Raw genomic sequence first — 16,092 nt, forward strand, 5'->3', positions numbered from 1 at the left:
TCTTACATCTTCTGCATTGGCAGGTGGGTTCTTTACAATAGTGTCACCTGGGAAGCCCCAGTGAACAGATCCCATGCCCATCAAGGGGGTCCTGGCTCCTCCCCCTGGATGGAACCATTAGTAACATCAGAAAACAGAGAGGACCATACTCTGCTGAGGAGGAGCCTCAGCAAGGAACACAGAGCTCTGAGTTCTAGCGAGTCCCAGCAGTTCTTCAAGCCCTCTTCCTGCTTCTTCTTCTAAAAAGTGGACGGGATGACCACCACTGTCCTTTAAAGCTGGACGGCTTAGGTTTTGGTGCCAATGCCACAGGGACCATATGGGCTGGCATCTGGGGAAGGCTGGTGCTCAGGGGACAGTCTGGGAATCCAGGGTCCCTTCAGCCTCCCCAGGACATAACTTGGTGGTTATCACAGTGACCTCTCCCACAGCTGGGGGTCACCTGTGTGACACCCTCACCTGAATGAACACAGATGAGCTACACATGACAATTTATACTGGCTGACTATATAATGTGTGTGTTTTAGTTGCTCAGTCATGTCCGACTCTTTGCGACCTGATGGACTATAACCACCAGGCTCCACTGTCCATGGAATTCTCCATGCAAGAACACAGGGTTGCCATTGCCTTCTCCAGGGGATCTTCCCAACTCAGGGTTTGAACCCAGGTCTCCTGCATTGCAGGCAGATTCTTTACTGTCTGAGCTACCAGGGAAGCCCAATAAAATGCATACATATATTGAAAACAACCAAAATAGATGCCACAAAATCCAGAAGAACAGTCTCTTATTTTTCCTGCCTAGGAAACCCCATGGGGGGCCCTGCAAGATCATCATGAAGGGGAGTAGAAATATCAGAAAAATATTAATGCAGAACTTAATAGACCATAACTTCAGGGACCATTTAGGGCTCCACTGGGAGGGCCATGGTCCCAGCACAGCACCTGACAGAGAAAAGAGTACAAAGGAGCCACAGCCCCTGATTAGACCCCCACCCCACCCCCGCCGTCTGCCAGCTGAGCAGCGTGGGGCAAGCAATTTCACCTGTCTCAGCATTTCCTCTGGAAAATGGAGACTTCCCCCTGAGACTGTTTGGAAGACCAAGGGAGATAATATATGTTAAGTCCCAGTCCACAGAGCCTAGCATAGAACAGCTGAAAGAATCAGAGCCACAGCAGAAAACAACACAACATTGTAAAGCAACTACACTCTAATACAAATTTAAGGGGCTTCCCTAGTGGCTCAGTGGTAAAGAATCCACCTGCCAACGTGGGAGACACAGGTTCAATCCCTGATCCGGGAAGATCCCACATACTTCGGAGTAACTAAGCTTATGTGCCACAGCTATTGAGCCTGGGCTCTAGAGTCCGGGAACCACAACTATTGAGCCCATGTGCTGCAAGTACTGAAGCCCACACACCCTAGAGCCCGTGCTCCAAGAGAAGCCACAGCACTGAGAAGCCTGCACACCACAACCAGAGAGAAGACCCCGCTCGCCACAACTAGAGAAAAGTCCATGCACAGCCAAAAATAATTAAATAAATAAAATTTAAAAAAATTAAATAAAAGAATCAAAGCCAATACTTTCTGAGTGCCATTTACTCCTAGGCCGACCCATATGAAATTGCCAGTGTCCAGCTAGTGTTTATGATAAATACAATGATTATTCCCATTTTAAAGCTAAGGAAACTGAGGCACAGAGAGGTTAATACTCTTTCCTGAAGCCACAAAGCTTAATAAGAGGAGAAGCTTAGATTGAAACCAGACAGTCTGGCTCCAAAGATTAATAACTGAGATTCCAAATGATGACCCTGAATCATCAAGATAAGTTTAATTATGTTCTGCAGTCTCAGTTTGAGAAGTCAGAGAAGTGTGAAATCCATTTTAGAGAAGTCTCCTCTGTGCAAACTAGTCCAAAAAAAAAAAGATAAAAGATTGGCTCTGAAATTCATCTAACTGGAAAAATCCATCAGTGAGCCACACCTCGTTCCCCTACCGCACCCCCATAGCAAATATGTATGCGGCGTTGATAGAGATTTATTTGGCTGTTCAACTTGATCTGTCCTCCCTAACACCATCTAGACCCAGTAACATTTGCCAAAAGCCCATTATGATAAACAGTATGGGGCCATTCAAATCCATGGCCATAAGACAAAACTTCAAGGACTTTCTAGCTGTAACCAAGGCACCCTTCCTCTCTAAAGGGTGCACAACCCATGGGGAGCCCTTGAGACAAGGAACATGGAGCTGCTGAGGGACTTGCTTTTGAAGGTGGCTATGGGTTATGGGTTATGTTGGGCTTCCCTGATGGCTCAGACAGTAAAGAATCTGCCTGCAATGCAGGAGACTCAGGTTTAATCCCTGGGTTGGGAAGATCCCCTGGAGAAGGGAATGGCTACCCACTCCAGCATTCTTGCCTGGAGAATCCCATGGACAGAGGAGCCTGGTGGGCTATGGTCCACGGAATTGTAAAGAGTCAGACATGACCAACTAACACTTTCACGCTTTCACATGGTTTATGGTAATAATCATATTTACTATGCTTTGTTCCTCTTAAATAAGGGTTAATAAATGAATCAGCCCTTGATATACACGTGACTCCAGAAGAGGCAATAAAATGTACTGGGCAAGCAGGATTAGGGAGCAGCAAAATCTGGCCAAGGGTCAAAGATCCTGCTGTTTGACATTCTCAGTCAGAGAGAGGGGGGCTCCCTGAGCACATAAAATGCCTTTCCCAAACCAGAAGCATCTCTGGAATCAACTGCAGGGATGGTAAAACAGCTCCGGCAATATATAATTTTCTGCAATTTCTGCCTTTTCACCTCATCTTTTTAAAAAACATATTAAGTTCTTCTCTAACAGCAGGATTGCTTCAATTTGCATCTTTCCGCATGTTAATCAGGCTGCTGGCGAGACCACAGCGCAAACACCTTTCTCTCTGGGGTGGTGGCCTGGCCTACTCTAACATGTTAGCCCTCCCTGACCCAGGAGAGGGCCTTGGAGGCCAGAGGTCAGCAGGTGGGCTGAAGGCTGGGAGAGGGTAGCCACAGCCAGGAGGGGAGAATGGAAGGTTACTCTGGCTTGAGTCTTGCTGGCAGCCCCCAGGGTGAGAGCCAGGATAAGGCCAGTGCAAAATTTAAGCAACTCCAAAAATCTCAGTAATCAAAATAAAGATTTTAATGCGGTATTTAAAAAAAAAAATGCAAAAAAAAAATTCCATGACATGTAAAATATCAAAAATCTATTTTAAATAAAATAAAGCCATTTACAAATAAAGAAACTGAGGTACAGAAAGGTCAAGCAACTTGCCCAGGGTCACAGAGCTAGTAAGCAATGGCATTTAGTCTGGATCCAGAGCCCAAGTTCTTAATCGCTTTGCCCTACTGCTCATATTCTGTACCCTAAGAAACACTTTTAAATAGATGTGGAACAGAGTGACATTTATGGTCTTCTCCTTAATATTTGCTATGTTTTCCAAATTTCCTGGGATTAGTGTACTGTCTTTTTTAGTCAGAAAAATGAAGACATTGAAAAGAAAGAACCTGTAAGGGAAAAGAATCTGAAAAAAGAATGAATATACGTAAATGTATCACTGAATTGCTTTGATGGCAACCCACTCCAGTATTCTTGCCTGGAGAGTTCCATGGACAGAGGAGCCTGGCGGGCGACAGTCCATGGAGTCGCAGGGTTGTACGTGACCGAGCACGTGTGGTCACATACACACACATACACCTGAAATTAACACAACATTGTAAATCAACCATATCCCAATATAAACTAAAAATTAAATTTAAAAAAGGTAAGAAAATGAATCATTAGCCACAACTCAGATTTAGCACTCCTCCAGTGTGAACACAACTCAGAGTTGGGGGTGATTCTGTGACCACGGACCTCTGGAAGGGCTCTAGCCCCAGAGCCCCTGCTTGCCTGGGCAAGCCTGCAGAAGCAAGAGACCTGGGTGTAGGCATTAGGGGTGGTGGTGAAGACTCCACAGGCTACAGTTTATTCTCACGTAGATGGCGAGTATTCAAGCCGGTCTAGGAGCTGGGCCTGTCTCTAGACATCGACTGAATAACCACGTTGAGGTCAAGCTGGTTTTTCTCTGCTGTTTTAATGATTGGCTTCTCAAGCAAGCCAATCAGCTGTGTATTTGTTGATGTGGTCATTCACAGGCGGAGAACTGCAGATTGACCATTGTTCCTCCCACTCATTGAGCCTGTGTGTCTAGGATACTAACCAAACCCCATCAACTAAAGTTCAAAGAAAAATGGAAGAAGTCAGCTACGAGAAAGTTCAAGGTATTAATTACATTGTTTCCCTTTAAGAGAACAGATGTGATAAATTATGGCCCATCCATACAACAGAAAATTGATATGTAGCTATTAAATATGTCTTCCAAGAATATCTAATGACATGGGAAAAATAAATCTGGATATCATATTCTACTAATTATAAGAAAAAACTATATACTTGGACACACAGGAAAAAAGCCTTGGAGGAAAGGCTTCAAAATGTCAACAATGATTATCTCTTGGTGATGTTTCTCGTCTGTATTTTCAACTGTCTGTTGGGAACATATTATTTTTTCAGCCTCAGGAAAAATGTTTTTGTTTGATTTCTTTCATTCTGTGTGTTGTTGTTGTTAACCAGAAAGATGATTTCTAAGACCAAAATATTGCAAACTAACTTTTTAAAAGGGTGATGTCTGGGACTTCCCTGGTGGTACGGTGGATAGGAATCTGCCTGCCAATGTAGAGGACATGGGTTTGATTCCCGGTCCGGGAAGATCCCACAGGCCATGGAGCAACTAAGTCCATGTCCCACAACCACTGAACCCGAATGCCTAACTACTAAAGCCCACATGCCATAGAGCCTGTGCTTTGCAACAAGAGAAGCACCGCAACTAGAGTAGCCCCTGCAAGGAGAGAAAGCCCACGCACAGCAACGAAGACCAAGTGCAACCCGAAATAACTGAGGACCTGCTCTTCCTTTAAAAAATAAAAAATAAAAGGGTGATATCTGAATGCTGATTTTTCATCGTGCAACACACATAGCTGTGCTAACCACACACACACACACACACACATGCACACACAGACACACAACACACACACACACACACATGCACACACAGACACACAAATCATTCCCAAAGATCAACCTGCTTATTCTGGGAATCAGAAGACCTTCACCACTTCCCTCACTTCACCTTACCTCTTTATTCCTATCTTTCTCCCGGAATCTTCCCAAGACTCACATATGCAGACACTGGGCTCTCTCTGAAGTTTGTCTTTAGAACAATGAGAGTTCTGACTTTATCAGGACTTAAAGCTAAGCTTCTCATCCACAAAGTCTCACACCATCTGGCCCCCACATTCACCCACACCTTGGTCTCTCTGACGTCACTCACTATTGTTTTCCTGCTCTTTCCTTTCCAAGAGCTATGGTATTCTTTGTCTGGACTGATCTTCCTCTAGGTAGCTGCAAGGGCTGACTGCCTCACCTGTATGTATTTTGGCATATTATATGGTATGTCCAAGAATTTTCCTTCAGGATAGTAAAGAGTGCTGTGAAATATGTGTCATAAAAAAGAGGCAACGGGTCTGACAGGATTGATGACCCTGCTGTACAGTCATTGCTGGCTGGCAATTTCTGTCTTTCACACAAAATTGAAAACTTTGGGAGGGCATGAACTGAGCCCAAGCATATTTGATGAAATGAAATGAATGAAAACACAAGCAGGCTTTGTTATTGTTCAGTCGCTCAGTCGTGTCTGCCTTTTTGTGACCCCATGGACTGCAGCACACCAGTCTACCTTGTCCTTCACCATCTCCTGGAGCTGGCTCAAACTCATGTCCATTGAGTCAGTGATGCCATCCAACCATCTCATCCTCTGTCATCCCCTTCTCCTCCTGCCTTCAATCTTTCCCAGCATCAGGGTTTTCTCTAATGAGTCGGTTCTTTACATTGGGTGGCCAAAGTATTGCAGTTTTAGTTTCAGCATCATATTCTAATGAATATTCAGGATTGATTTCCTTTAGGATTGACTGGTTTGACCTCCTTGCAGTCCAAGGGACTCTCAAGAGTCTTTTCCAACACCACAGCTCAAAATTATCAATTCTTTGGTGTTCAGCCTTCTTTATGGTCCAACTCTCACATCCATATATGACTACTGGAAAAACCATAGCTTTGACTATACAGACCTTTGTTGGCAAAGTAATGTCTCTGCTTTTTAATATGCTGTCTAGGTTGGTCATAGCTTTTCTTCCAAGGGACAAGCGTCTTTTAATTTCATGGCTGCAGTCACCATCTGCAGTGATTTTGGAGCCCAAGAAAATAAAGTCTGTCACTGTTTCCATTGTTTCCCCATCTATTTGCCAGGCTGCTGATACCTAGAAGGAGATGGGGAGGGATAGCTGCCAGGTGGAGCTTTGGCTTCCTTGGCTGGTGAGAGGTGAGTCACACTCTCACCAGTGTGTGCAGGGACCTGACTGGATGGCATTGAGAATGTGCATCTGGCCAGGGACTTGTGGCTCCAGAGCGAGGCTGTCTGGCTGCCTGGCAGGCCTAGGGGCAGCTAGGGGTCTGGGAAGGGGAAGCCTAGGAGCTATTCACCACCTGCACCCACAATACCCTCCTGCCTCTCTCTAGAAGTCCAGCCACTCATCAGGCCTACTAACAGCTACTGGCCTGACAAAGCCCATAGCTGTTGCATGTGCCATGAAGGTTCAGAACTTCACTGGATGAGGGAAACACTCCCAGACCACAGGCTTGGGTTAGAATGCTGCAGTCTTAAGCAGGCCACTCCAACTTCTCTGCATCTGGACACTGGGTCACTCACACCTACACGGCCCTGAGTCCCACGAAGGTGAAAGTGTTAGTTGTTCAGTTGTGATCCCTTGGACTGTAGCCCACCAGGCTCCTTTGTCCATGGGATTTTCCAGGCAAGACTACTGAAGCGGGTTGCCATGCCTTTCTCCAGGGGATTGTCCGGACTCAGGGATAGAACCCCTGTCTCCTGCATTGCAGGCAGATTCTTTACTGTCTGAGCCACCAGGGAAGCCCCCTGAGTCCCATGGTGAATGATCAAATAGTGTCAACACGAGAGTCTGTCAACTGTGAGGACTATGCAAATATTGGTCAGTATTACATGCAATAATCACTGTTTTACTGCTGACCATAATGAATTCTTTGGTAATTCAGAGGCCTTTCAGGAGATTAAGCTCAGCCTTGTCAACATCAAGTATCACTGAATAATATCTGGGGTCAAATTCTGATTGTTGGAACTTTCTTGGTATTTAAATTCTCCATGAGAAGGGTTTTTCTATAACCCATCAAAGTATGCTGATGACCCTCTGGAGTCAACTCTAATCCTTCTCTGGTCCCTGACTGCCCACACCATCCCCATGGATGAAAGGAGGGTTTGTCTGCTCCAGCAGAATATATTCATTTGAGCAGGAAGCCCAGCTCTGGTGAAAAACCATCTCTCAGACTCCACCCTCTTCCTTTGATCCTCCTACTGAATGCTGGGATGACAGAAGCAAAGCCGATCAGATGTAATTATTTTAATTCAGCCAGATGCTGGGAATTAGTCTCTTTTTCCTTGCAAGTATTCTAGGGAAAGACAGAACTCAGCCAAAGATGCCCCCAAAGAAAAGGAGCTGACAATCTCAAGAGGAAGGGAGGGAGCCCCCCACCCCCACTTGCTCTGAAACTGCTTAAATCAAAGAAGCTGCTGCCATCCGTGGATGCAGGGGGAGGAGGGCAGAGTGGGGGAGGAGGAGGAGAGCCTAAACACACACTGTTTACCAATCCCAGAAAACGAGACCAATAGCAGCACCCAGCACCATCTAGAGCTTTAGAATTTCCAAAGCACTTTCGTTTGTATTACTTTGTCTAATTATAAACCAGGGAGGAAGCCACCGACTGAGTTAGAAGCTGAGGGCAAACTGAATTTAGGTTTCAGGGAATTCAGATTCGGTCTTCCCCAGACACCCACTAGGAGGAGAGCCCCTCGGGCACGGTCACCTTCACATCCTTTAATCCTCACAGCAAGCTCCAGCATACAGGCGGAGAAACTGAGGCTCAGGAAGCTTGAATAGAAGCTCTAGTCTACATATCGGCTGGGTTCTTGCCCTTGTTCTCTCTGAGAAACTCTAATACTCTGGCCACCTGATGCAAAGGACTGACTCATTGGAAAAGCCCCTGAGGCTGGGAAAGATTGAAGGCAGGAGGAGAAGGAGATGACAGAGGATGAGATGGTTCAATGGCATCACCAACTCTACAGACATGAGTTTGAGCAGGCTCCGGGAATTGGTGACGGACAGGGAACCCTGGCATGCTGCAGTCCATGGGGTCACAAAGAGTCGGACACACCTGAGTGACTGAACTGACTCTCTCCCTTGTAGGGACTCCAATAGTGTCCAGATCGCCAGCATATACAGGTTATACCCACATCCCCTAAACATTTGGTTTGGGCTTCCTGTTCATTCAATTAAAGATTCACAGAAGAGCCTCTGTGATCACCTACTGCACGCCCCACCCTCTGTTGGTGTACATGTGGGGGAGGTTTAGTCCCGGGGTCAAGGTCCACCAGACCCACAGAGGTAAACAGACAAGCAGAGAAAGCAGATAGAGCAACTGTGTTTGAGCAGATCACGACTGAAGCGACTTAGCAGCAGCAGCAGCAGCAGCAGCCATTGCTGTACTTCCCAAAGAATATCAATTCTGTGTCTTATTCCCCAACTGGAAGCCCCTGAATGCAGAGTTTGAGACACTACAGCCTCGTTATTAAAGACCCTGGCTACCCCCCAGCTCCCCCCCAGTTGTCCCTACCTCCTGCTTCTCTGCAGTCCCACAGAAGAAGCAAAACCAAGGGCTGCGTAGGACTGCAGACTCTGGCTTCCCAACATACACGCGCGCGCGCGCACACACACACACACACACCAACCACATGCTCTCACCCCCTCAGCCCCATGTAGGGGCATCACCCTACTCCAGAGCTAAAAGGGAAAAATGACAACTAAATGCTAAGCGCCCAGCCTCCCAGACTGAAAAGGCCTCTCCGCTGCCAGTGTTGGTGCCAAGGCAGTCTTGGCTCAAGGACAAGTGAGCGTGGCCGTGACGGGGAGTGGACCAGGGCTCCCAGCCCAGCTCAGCGGCTGACCGTGGGCGAGCTTTTTCCTCTCCCTGTGCCTCAGTCAGCTCAGCTCTAAAAAGGGGAGACATCTTCCAGCTCCAAAGCTGTGGACTTCTACGACAGCCAAGGTAGACTGAAGAGCCCTGCCTTCCCCCATTGCCTCCAAGGACACCCTGCGGTCCCAGGGTCCCAGGGAGGCCAGCCTGCCCTCCATCCCCCCCCCACCCCAGGTCTTGTCCTACAGTCCCTCTGCCACTCACCCTGCAGTTGCTGAGCTCCTCAGCGGACAGGATGATGGTGCCACATTTCTTCCCTGGGACACCGCTGAGAGAGGAGAAGATGAGAGAATGGAAAGTCGGACAAAGACAGAGCCACAAGCCTGAGCTCTCCCTGAATCAGCCCTCTTCAGCCTCCCCTCACCTCCCCACCACCATCCAGCAGATCTGCTCTGAAGCCCCTAAGAAGACAGAGTCTCCTGTGATCTAGGGCGCTGCTTCCTGGGCCAGGCCCCCAGGCCTAGAGTTGCCCCACCCCCTGCTCCCCAAGAGCCCACCAAGAAGGGTACTGTCTGCATTGAAAGTCCTAGAAAAGCATCCAGACTCACCCGGAGGCTTCCAGACCAGTGGTTCTCAAACTTTCCGTCCAGAGACCACTTCTGTGGGCAAAAGACCTCGTGGGCTAGCCACCCCACCCTGCACCCAGCTGATCCCCAGAGTCCCGGAACATCCCAGCTCTGAGCCACTCTGATCCATTGGAGGACGGAGAGCAGTAAGAGGCAGTGAAACAGGAGGATGGGTGTACTCTGGGTGGCAGCTTGCCAGGCCGTCTCCCATGGCTCCCTCCCCTGCAACTTCTTGGCTGGGGTCTCTCTGGGGGAGAGAGATCTCAGCCAACCCTGAGGCTCCTCTGTGAGGTGGGCGACCAGGACGTGAAGTTGGCCCCCCTCCCCCAGAGAATCCTCTCTAGGGGAGCAAGTTCCCAGGGTGGGGTTTTACCACGACCTCTTCCTTTGGTCAGGAGGGACCCCACCCCGCCCAGGTACTAGCCCATCACACTCTGATGTTTAGGACTAACCCCAGGGTAGGGGGAGGTCCCTTCCAGCCCCTGGGAGGGAGAAGAAAATGGCAGCCGTCCAGTAGCTGTGTGACTTTGGGCTCATTACTGCACCTCTCTGAGTCTCAGTTTCCTAGCCCATAAAATGGGTGTGACTGTAGCATCCATTTTACAAAATAATATGCACACACACCGTGCCTGACGCGGAGGAGGCCTCAAGAGCACCATTTCTCTCCCTGCCTGGCTCCCTTTACCACTCTGCAAAGCTGATGAAATGCAGCCCACACTCGAGCCAGCCTCAGGGCCACAACATGCTGGCTGCGGATCACATTTAGGAGAACCACTGATGGAGCTCTCTCCAGTGCCAGCTCTTGAAGGGAGAGAGTCTCAAACAGAGGAAGCAGGGGAGCTGGCCCTCTGCAGGGGGCTGATGAGATAGCTCAGATCCCTCCAGATGAGGTGGCCAGAGCAGGGCTGCAGCTGGAGTGTCCCCTGCCCCAGCCAGGTGGCCAGCTTGTCCCCCTAGACTTGGGCAGCCAGCTGAGTAACCCAAAGCCCTTCCACCCCCAGCCAGCCCTGCCTGCTGGTAAAGATTGATTTGTTTGACCAGGGAGATAGAATGCTCACACCAGCCTCCTCTGTCCAATGTTTCTCCATCTGCTCCTCTCCTTGCCTCTGAGCCCCTCGTCTATTTCCGATCTTTCCTTCCACGCTCTCCAGCCCCAGTCAGCTCCCACCTGCCTGGCCTTTCTCTCTCTCCCTCCCTTCCCACTCGCGCTCCCTTTCTGTTTCTCTCTCTGACTCCTGCTCTCTCTCCAATTGCTGCTTTTCTACTCTTCTTGTAAATTAGCATCCATACCGTTCCTGGGCTGCGGACATCCCTGGGTCCCCTGAAGGCCCCTTTCCTACATCCTGCTAGTCGGATGGACAATCCAGCTACTGAGACCCCAGCTTCTAGAGGCCCTCAGCAAAGGCCAGTGGCCCCTCCAGGTGGGTCCCCCAAGCAGATGCTCCCTACCCTGGTCCCCCTAGCCCCTGCCAGGTGTGGACCCTCTTGCCAACCAGGAGAGGAAAGGGAAGGAGTGGGAGGGTCTCTGTGGCCATATTTGCATGAGGCCAGCCAAAAGCAGATGGTCAGGGTTGGGGCTGGGGGAACGTGGCTAGCCCACCACAGCTGGTAAGGAAATGCGGAAAGTGAGGGTTCAGCAGAATCTACTCTGTGAGGAGGCTGACGTCCAGCAGTGGAAGCACTGGAGAAGAGGGAGATAAAGACAAGGGAGGACAAGGCTGAGAGGCGGGAGGGCGAAGAAACCGGGCCTGGGAGAGCACAGGAAGGAGGAGGGCCCAGTCCCTGCTGATGCCCAGAAACGGCCCCTACCTCTAAGCCCCACCCTGCACCCCAAAGTCCTCTGACCTCTGGGGTTGGGGATGCCAGAGCTCTAGCCTGGGTTGGGGGAGGGCCAGCTGCAGAGTGGCCCCAAGCGCCTGGGTCCTGTAGGAGGGACCCAGGACCCTCTCTGTGCCCCTGAGCAGGACTGAAGAAGGCACAGTGGTGGGAGCAGGGACGGGACCAGGACCCCAAGGCCCTCTTCTGCAGAGCTGGCTGAATGTCTGAGGACTCCAGGGCCAGAGGTGTCTGATGGCCTACCCGTTGGACACAGCTGGCATGGGCTTGCCTGTCCTGGAATTCAGGCTGAACGCTCCTATTCTGTGGAGAGAAAGAGCATGTCGTGAGCTGAGTATCCCCGTCCTGAGAGGCCAGAGCTCTCGGCATCACCAAAACTCTTGGAGACAGGTTTCTGTTCTGGATCAAACATCAGAATAGGTCCAAGAGCCACAGGCCAGGGGAAGGAGAGGTATTCTTCCCAAACCTAACAAGGTGAAGCCCTGGGCAACTTCACCTCAGAGGTTCTTGGGGTGTGTTTCCTGGACAAGCAGCATCACCTCCCCTGGGGACGTGTTACACATGGAAATTCTCGGGCCCTTGCCTGGACCTGGGGTTGGAGCCCAGCAGTCTATGAAACCAGCCCTCCAGGGGATGCTGGTGCCTGCTTCAGTTTGAGAACCTCTGCGTGACCTCTCTGAGCCTCAGTGTGCAGGCTGTGAAATGGGGAGATTGACCTCGTGAGGTCACAGAGACGAAACACTGTCTGGCCCAGAACAGACACCCATTGGAAGGAAGCCATTCATAGGTCTAGCCAGGGAAACAACTAAACTTGGCCATGTGGAAGCTTCAGTGGGGGAGTAGGCCCCCTCCTTCACCAGCACCCTGCGTCTCCACATTTTAGATCCTGTTTGACCTTTAAAGCTCCTCCCACTGGCTCCTCCCCAATCCAGTCTTTCTCCACCCCCCGGAAGGTGTGCCCCTGCACCCCTGGAGGGCCAGGGGGCAGCACAGGAAACAGACCCAAATAACTCAGGTGCTTTTGACCCAGGCAGTTGGGAGCTGAGAGGGACAGACATACACTGACTCCTGGGACCCAAATTCTATAAGCTTCAGAGCCCTCAAACATGGGATTACTCCCTATTCTCAAGAAATGATAGCTATTTATCACTATATTCCGTGAAGCCAGAGGATGACACCTTTTGGGGGACAAGGAGGACTTTCTGGGGGCTCTGAAGTTTCCACATAGTTGTTGGGGGTCAGAGACAGGGCCTGGGAAAGAGAACAGCCCCCGCCCCCCAATAACACATTCTGCAGTTACTGATCATGATGAGGGGACAGCGTCCAGTGTGAAATTGGCAGAAGCCGGGGCGGGGGGGGGCGGTGCTTTTCTGCCCACCCTACCCTGTGACCTGGACAAATGTCCCAGTTTGCAGGCCTCTCTTGCCTGGGCCCTGCTCCTGGGGGTTCCTGAGAAACAGGGACAAGAGAGGTCACCCCACTGCGTGGGCAACCCTGGCTGGTCCCTTAAGCCACCCCCAGGCTCCACTGTGAGAAGCCTTGGGACTCTTCATGGCAGAGCCTGTTCAGTGTAATAGTTTCCCCCTAAAGCACTGAAAACCCTATGATGCAGGGGCAGGGTGGGGTGGGGAGGGCTTCGCCATCCGAACAATCTGAAGGCTACTCTATGTGAGCAGATCCCTAGGTTCAAATCCTAGCTCTTCTACTTCCTAGCTATGTGGCCTTGGGCAAATCACTTCCCTCTCTGGGCTTCAGTTTCTTCCCCTATATAATGATGGGGTGGGGTGGGAGTGGACTACATAAGGTCTCCGGCCATTCTAAGGAATGTGGGGCTCTAATAAGTGAGCCGAGGTCCCTCCAAGATAATTGGGTTAAACGTCCTGCAAGGCCCTTTCAGTCTCCATACTTCTGACTGCCCATGATGACCGGCTGACGGCTTGCCCCTCCCCTGAGCTAGCCCTCAGCAAGGATGAACAGCAAGTTGGACCATCACTGAGGAAGCAACCCAGACAGCCTCCACTTCCCTGTATACTTACGTGAGGGACTTCTCCAGGCGGCTCCCAGGGGACCCCACAATCTCTCCAAGGGTGCAGAAGGCCTGGCCCAGGAAATCCTGCACATCCAGGGTGCAAAAAAGACCACTGTCACCCACTAGGCTCACAGTCGTCCTGCCTCCCCCATCACCCCACACCTGGATATACGAGGGCTGTGAAATGACAGGATGTAGCATCAGACACACACTCTGTGTCATAGTGAAGCCCAAGGCCAACTCAGAGTTTGGCATTTAGGAGATTTTCAGAATTGCTGGGCAGGTGCTGGCAGAACTCACATGTTTGGATAAATCAGGACTCTTGGAGTCAACATCATACCTGCAGGGAACACAGAGAGATGGTGAAGGCAGCTGGGGCAGCCTGCCCTGAACTGTCTGGCTTCTTGAGCTGAGCCAGAACCCATGCTCTCCCCAAACCAGGCACTAACACAGTGGACATTTCTGGGAGTAATAGCAAGGAGACAAATATGGTAGCCTTCTAAGGTGCTAGACCTGGTGTGTCTTTTGATCTGGGTGATAAATGGATATCAAAATGCATCATGGGATTGGGTTTGAGCACTTCACTATATATAAGTTATGTTGTTGTTTAGCCAATAAGTCATGTCCAACTCTTTGCAACCCCATGAACTGCAGTCCTCCAGGTTCCTCTGTCCATGGGATTTTCCAGGCAAGAATACTGGAGTGGGTTGGCATTTCCTTCTCCAGGGGATCTTCCCAACCCAGGGATCGAACCCACATCTCCTGCATTGGCAGGTGGATTCTTTACCACTGAGCCACCAGGGAAGCCCAGATGTAAGTTGTGTATGTGTTAGTCACTCAGTAGTATCGGACTCTTTGCAACTCCATGGACTGTAGCCTGCCAGGCTCCTCTGTCCATGGGATTCTCCGGGCAAGAATACTAGAATGGGGTGCCGTGCCCTCTTCCAGAGGATCCTCCCGATCCAGGGATTGAACCTGTGTCTCTTGTGTCTCCTGCATCAGCAGGCAGGTTCTTTACTACTAGTGCCACCTGGGAAGCTGACTTCCCAGCAATCGGTTGCATTGACTGCCCTGGGCCTTGAGTCCTCCTATTCCTCCCTCCACTTTTGTCTCCTTTTACTGCATTTTTTTCCCTTCGCTCCCTCTTTGCCAACCCCTGTTCCCCATTCCATCCACAATTCTCTGGGGGCACAGTCCTTTCTAACCACCCTATACCCCGAACAAAACAACAAAACACTCCTCCACCTACTCACCAGACTGAAACCCCCCTGTCACCTTTAACCTCAGGAGAGGGGCACTCTGCATCCATGTGATGAACACATAGATGCTTTGAGTCTGATCAGCCAGGTAACCTCGGCAGGAGGGGAAACTGGAGGGGACCTGCCCCCAGAACCAGCTTTGACAGAGGAAGAGTTCACTGGGGACTTGGGCTCCCTGGAGGCAGAGCTGGAGTTGCCCCCAAGATCTTCCTCAACCACCCGCCCCAGAATCAGGTAGCTTGCCCAGTGCCCTTCCACACTAGACAAATGGGGGGGTGCCTTTGTTCCCTCTCCCCACCTCTCTTCCATCTCCTGATGTGGGTGGGGCTGGACTTCAGCTAATAGTCCCTTTTCTCCCAGGTCAACCCTGGGCTTCCTCTGATATGACAGATCTCTTACCTTCCCGAGTGAGGAAACTGCTGCCCCAACAAGAAGTCCTGGAGCCCCACCTCCCAACCGTGGTTCCCTCCCCAGCTCCAACCTCAGCACCATCTTCTACTTACAGGTCAAAACGGAGGTTCTGCTTCTCCTCGAAGAAGTAATCCACGATGAACTTGCGCACGAAGTCGGGATTGAGTGTGTTGTCGATGACTTCAGTGCGTCCAAACTGCAAGAGGAGAAGGGGCGTGGGTCTTGCAGCCAGGCTGGAGGGACTGGACTCAGAGACTCCCCAGTCCTGAACCCAGTAGTAATGGAAACCACACCTCTTCCAGCCCCTGACCCCACCCTCATCCCCTCGTCAAGGAGAGAGCTCCCTCATCTCACAGTGGAAGCCATCTACCTTTGGTTCTAATCTCCACTGCCATCCCCTTACTCTCATTTTCTTTACATAGGTTCCACTCAAGTGAGAGAGTGTTTTTTTTGTTGGCTTTTTTTTGGCTTGTGGGATCTTAGTTCCCCAATCAGGGATCAAACTGGGATCTTTAGCAATGAAATCACAGAGTCCTAACCACTGGATGGCCAGGGAATTCCCAAGTGAGATGGTTTTGATATCTGGACATCTGAGCAGGCCCCTCACTTGCCCACCTCCCTGCCTTTGCCTATGCTGTGTCCTTCACCTGGCCTCCCCTTCTCGGCCAGTGGCGTGTCCTCCACTCTTCCAAGGTCCATTGTTAATGCTGCCTCCTCCAGGCAACCGTCCTGATTCCTCCAACCAGACACCTCTCTGTGAGCACACTGAACTTGTGCTACCTCTATGACTACCTTCCT

At 50.4% G+C, this 16,092-nt stretch overlaps 1 protein-coding gene across 7 annotated transcripts in view; it reads right to left on the bottom strand.

Moving 5' to 3' along the window:
- CPNE5 (copine 5) overlaps positions 1-16,092 on the bottom strand; it is a 103,932-nt gene that overhangs the window by 44,933 nt on the left and 42,907 nt on the right. For 3 of the 7 annotated variants that reach the window (XM_086371428.1, XM_086371426.1, XM_086371425.1), the window contains 6 exons: positions 15,387-15,490; positions 13,925-13,964; positions 13,632-13,708; positions 11,839-11,898; positions 9,742-9,792; positions 9,398-9,461 (listed from right to left, as the gene is read on the bottom strand). In XM_086371428.1, the coding sequence (XP_086227554.1) occupies positions 9,398-9,461; positions 9,742-9,792; positions 11,839-11,858 (135 nt within the window). In that variant the 5' untranslated portion in view covers positions 11,859-11,898; positions 13,632-13,708; positions 13,925-13,964; positions 15,387-15,490. Of the gene's footprint in view, positions 1-8,833; positions 8,930-9,397; positions 9,462-9,741; positions 9,793-11,838; positions 11,899-13,631; positions 13,709-13,924; positions 13,965-15,386; positions 15,491-16,092 lie in introns of those variants that run through there. The other 4 variants (XM_086371427.1, XM_086371430.1, XM_086371429.1 and 1 more) reach the window with 2 other exon arrangements.

Source organism: Bos grunniens, chromosome 23, assembly GCF_055505025.1.
Source record: "Bos grunniens cultivar Pamir isolate PY7600 chromosome 23, Bosgru_T2T1.0, whole genome shotgun sequence".
NCBI classification, from domain to species: domain Eukaryota; kingdom Metazoa; phylum Chordata; class Mammalia; order Artiodactyla; family Bovidae; genus Bos; species Bos grunniens.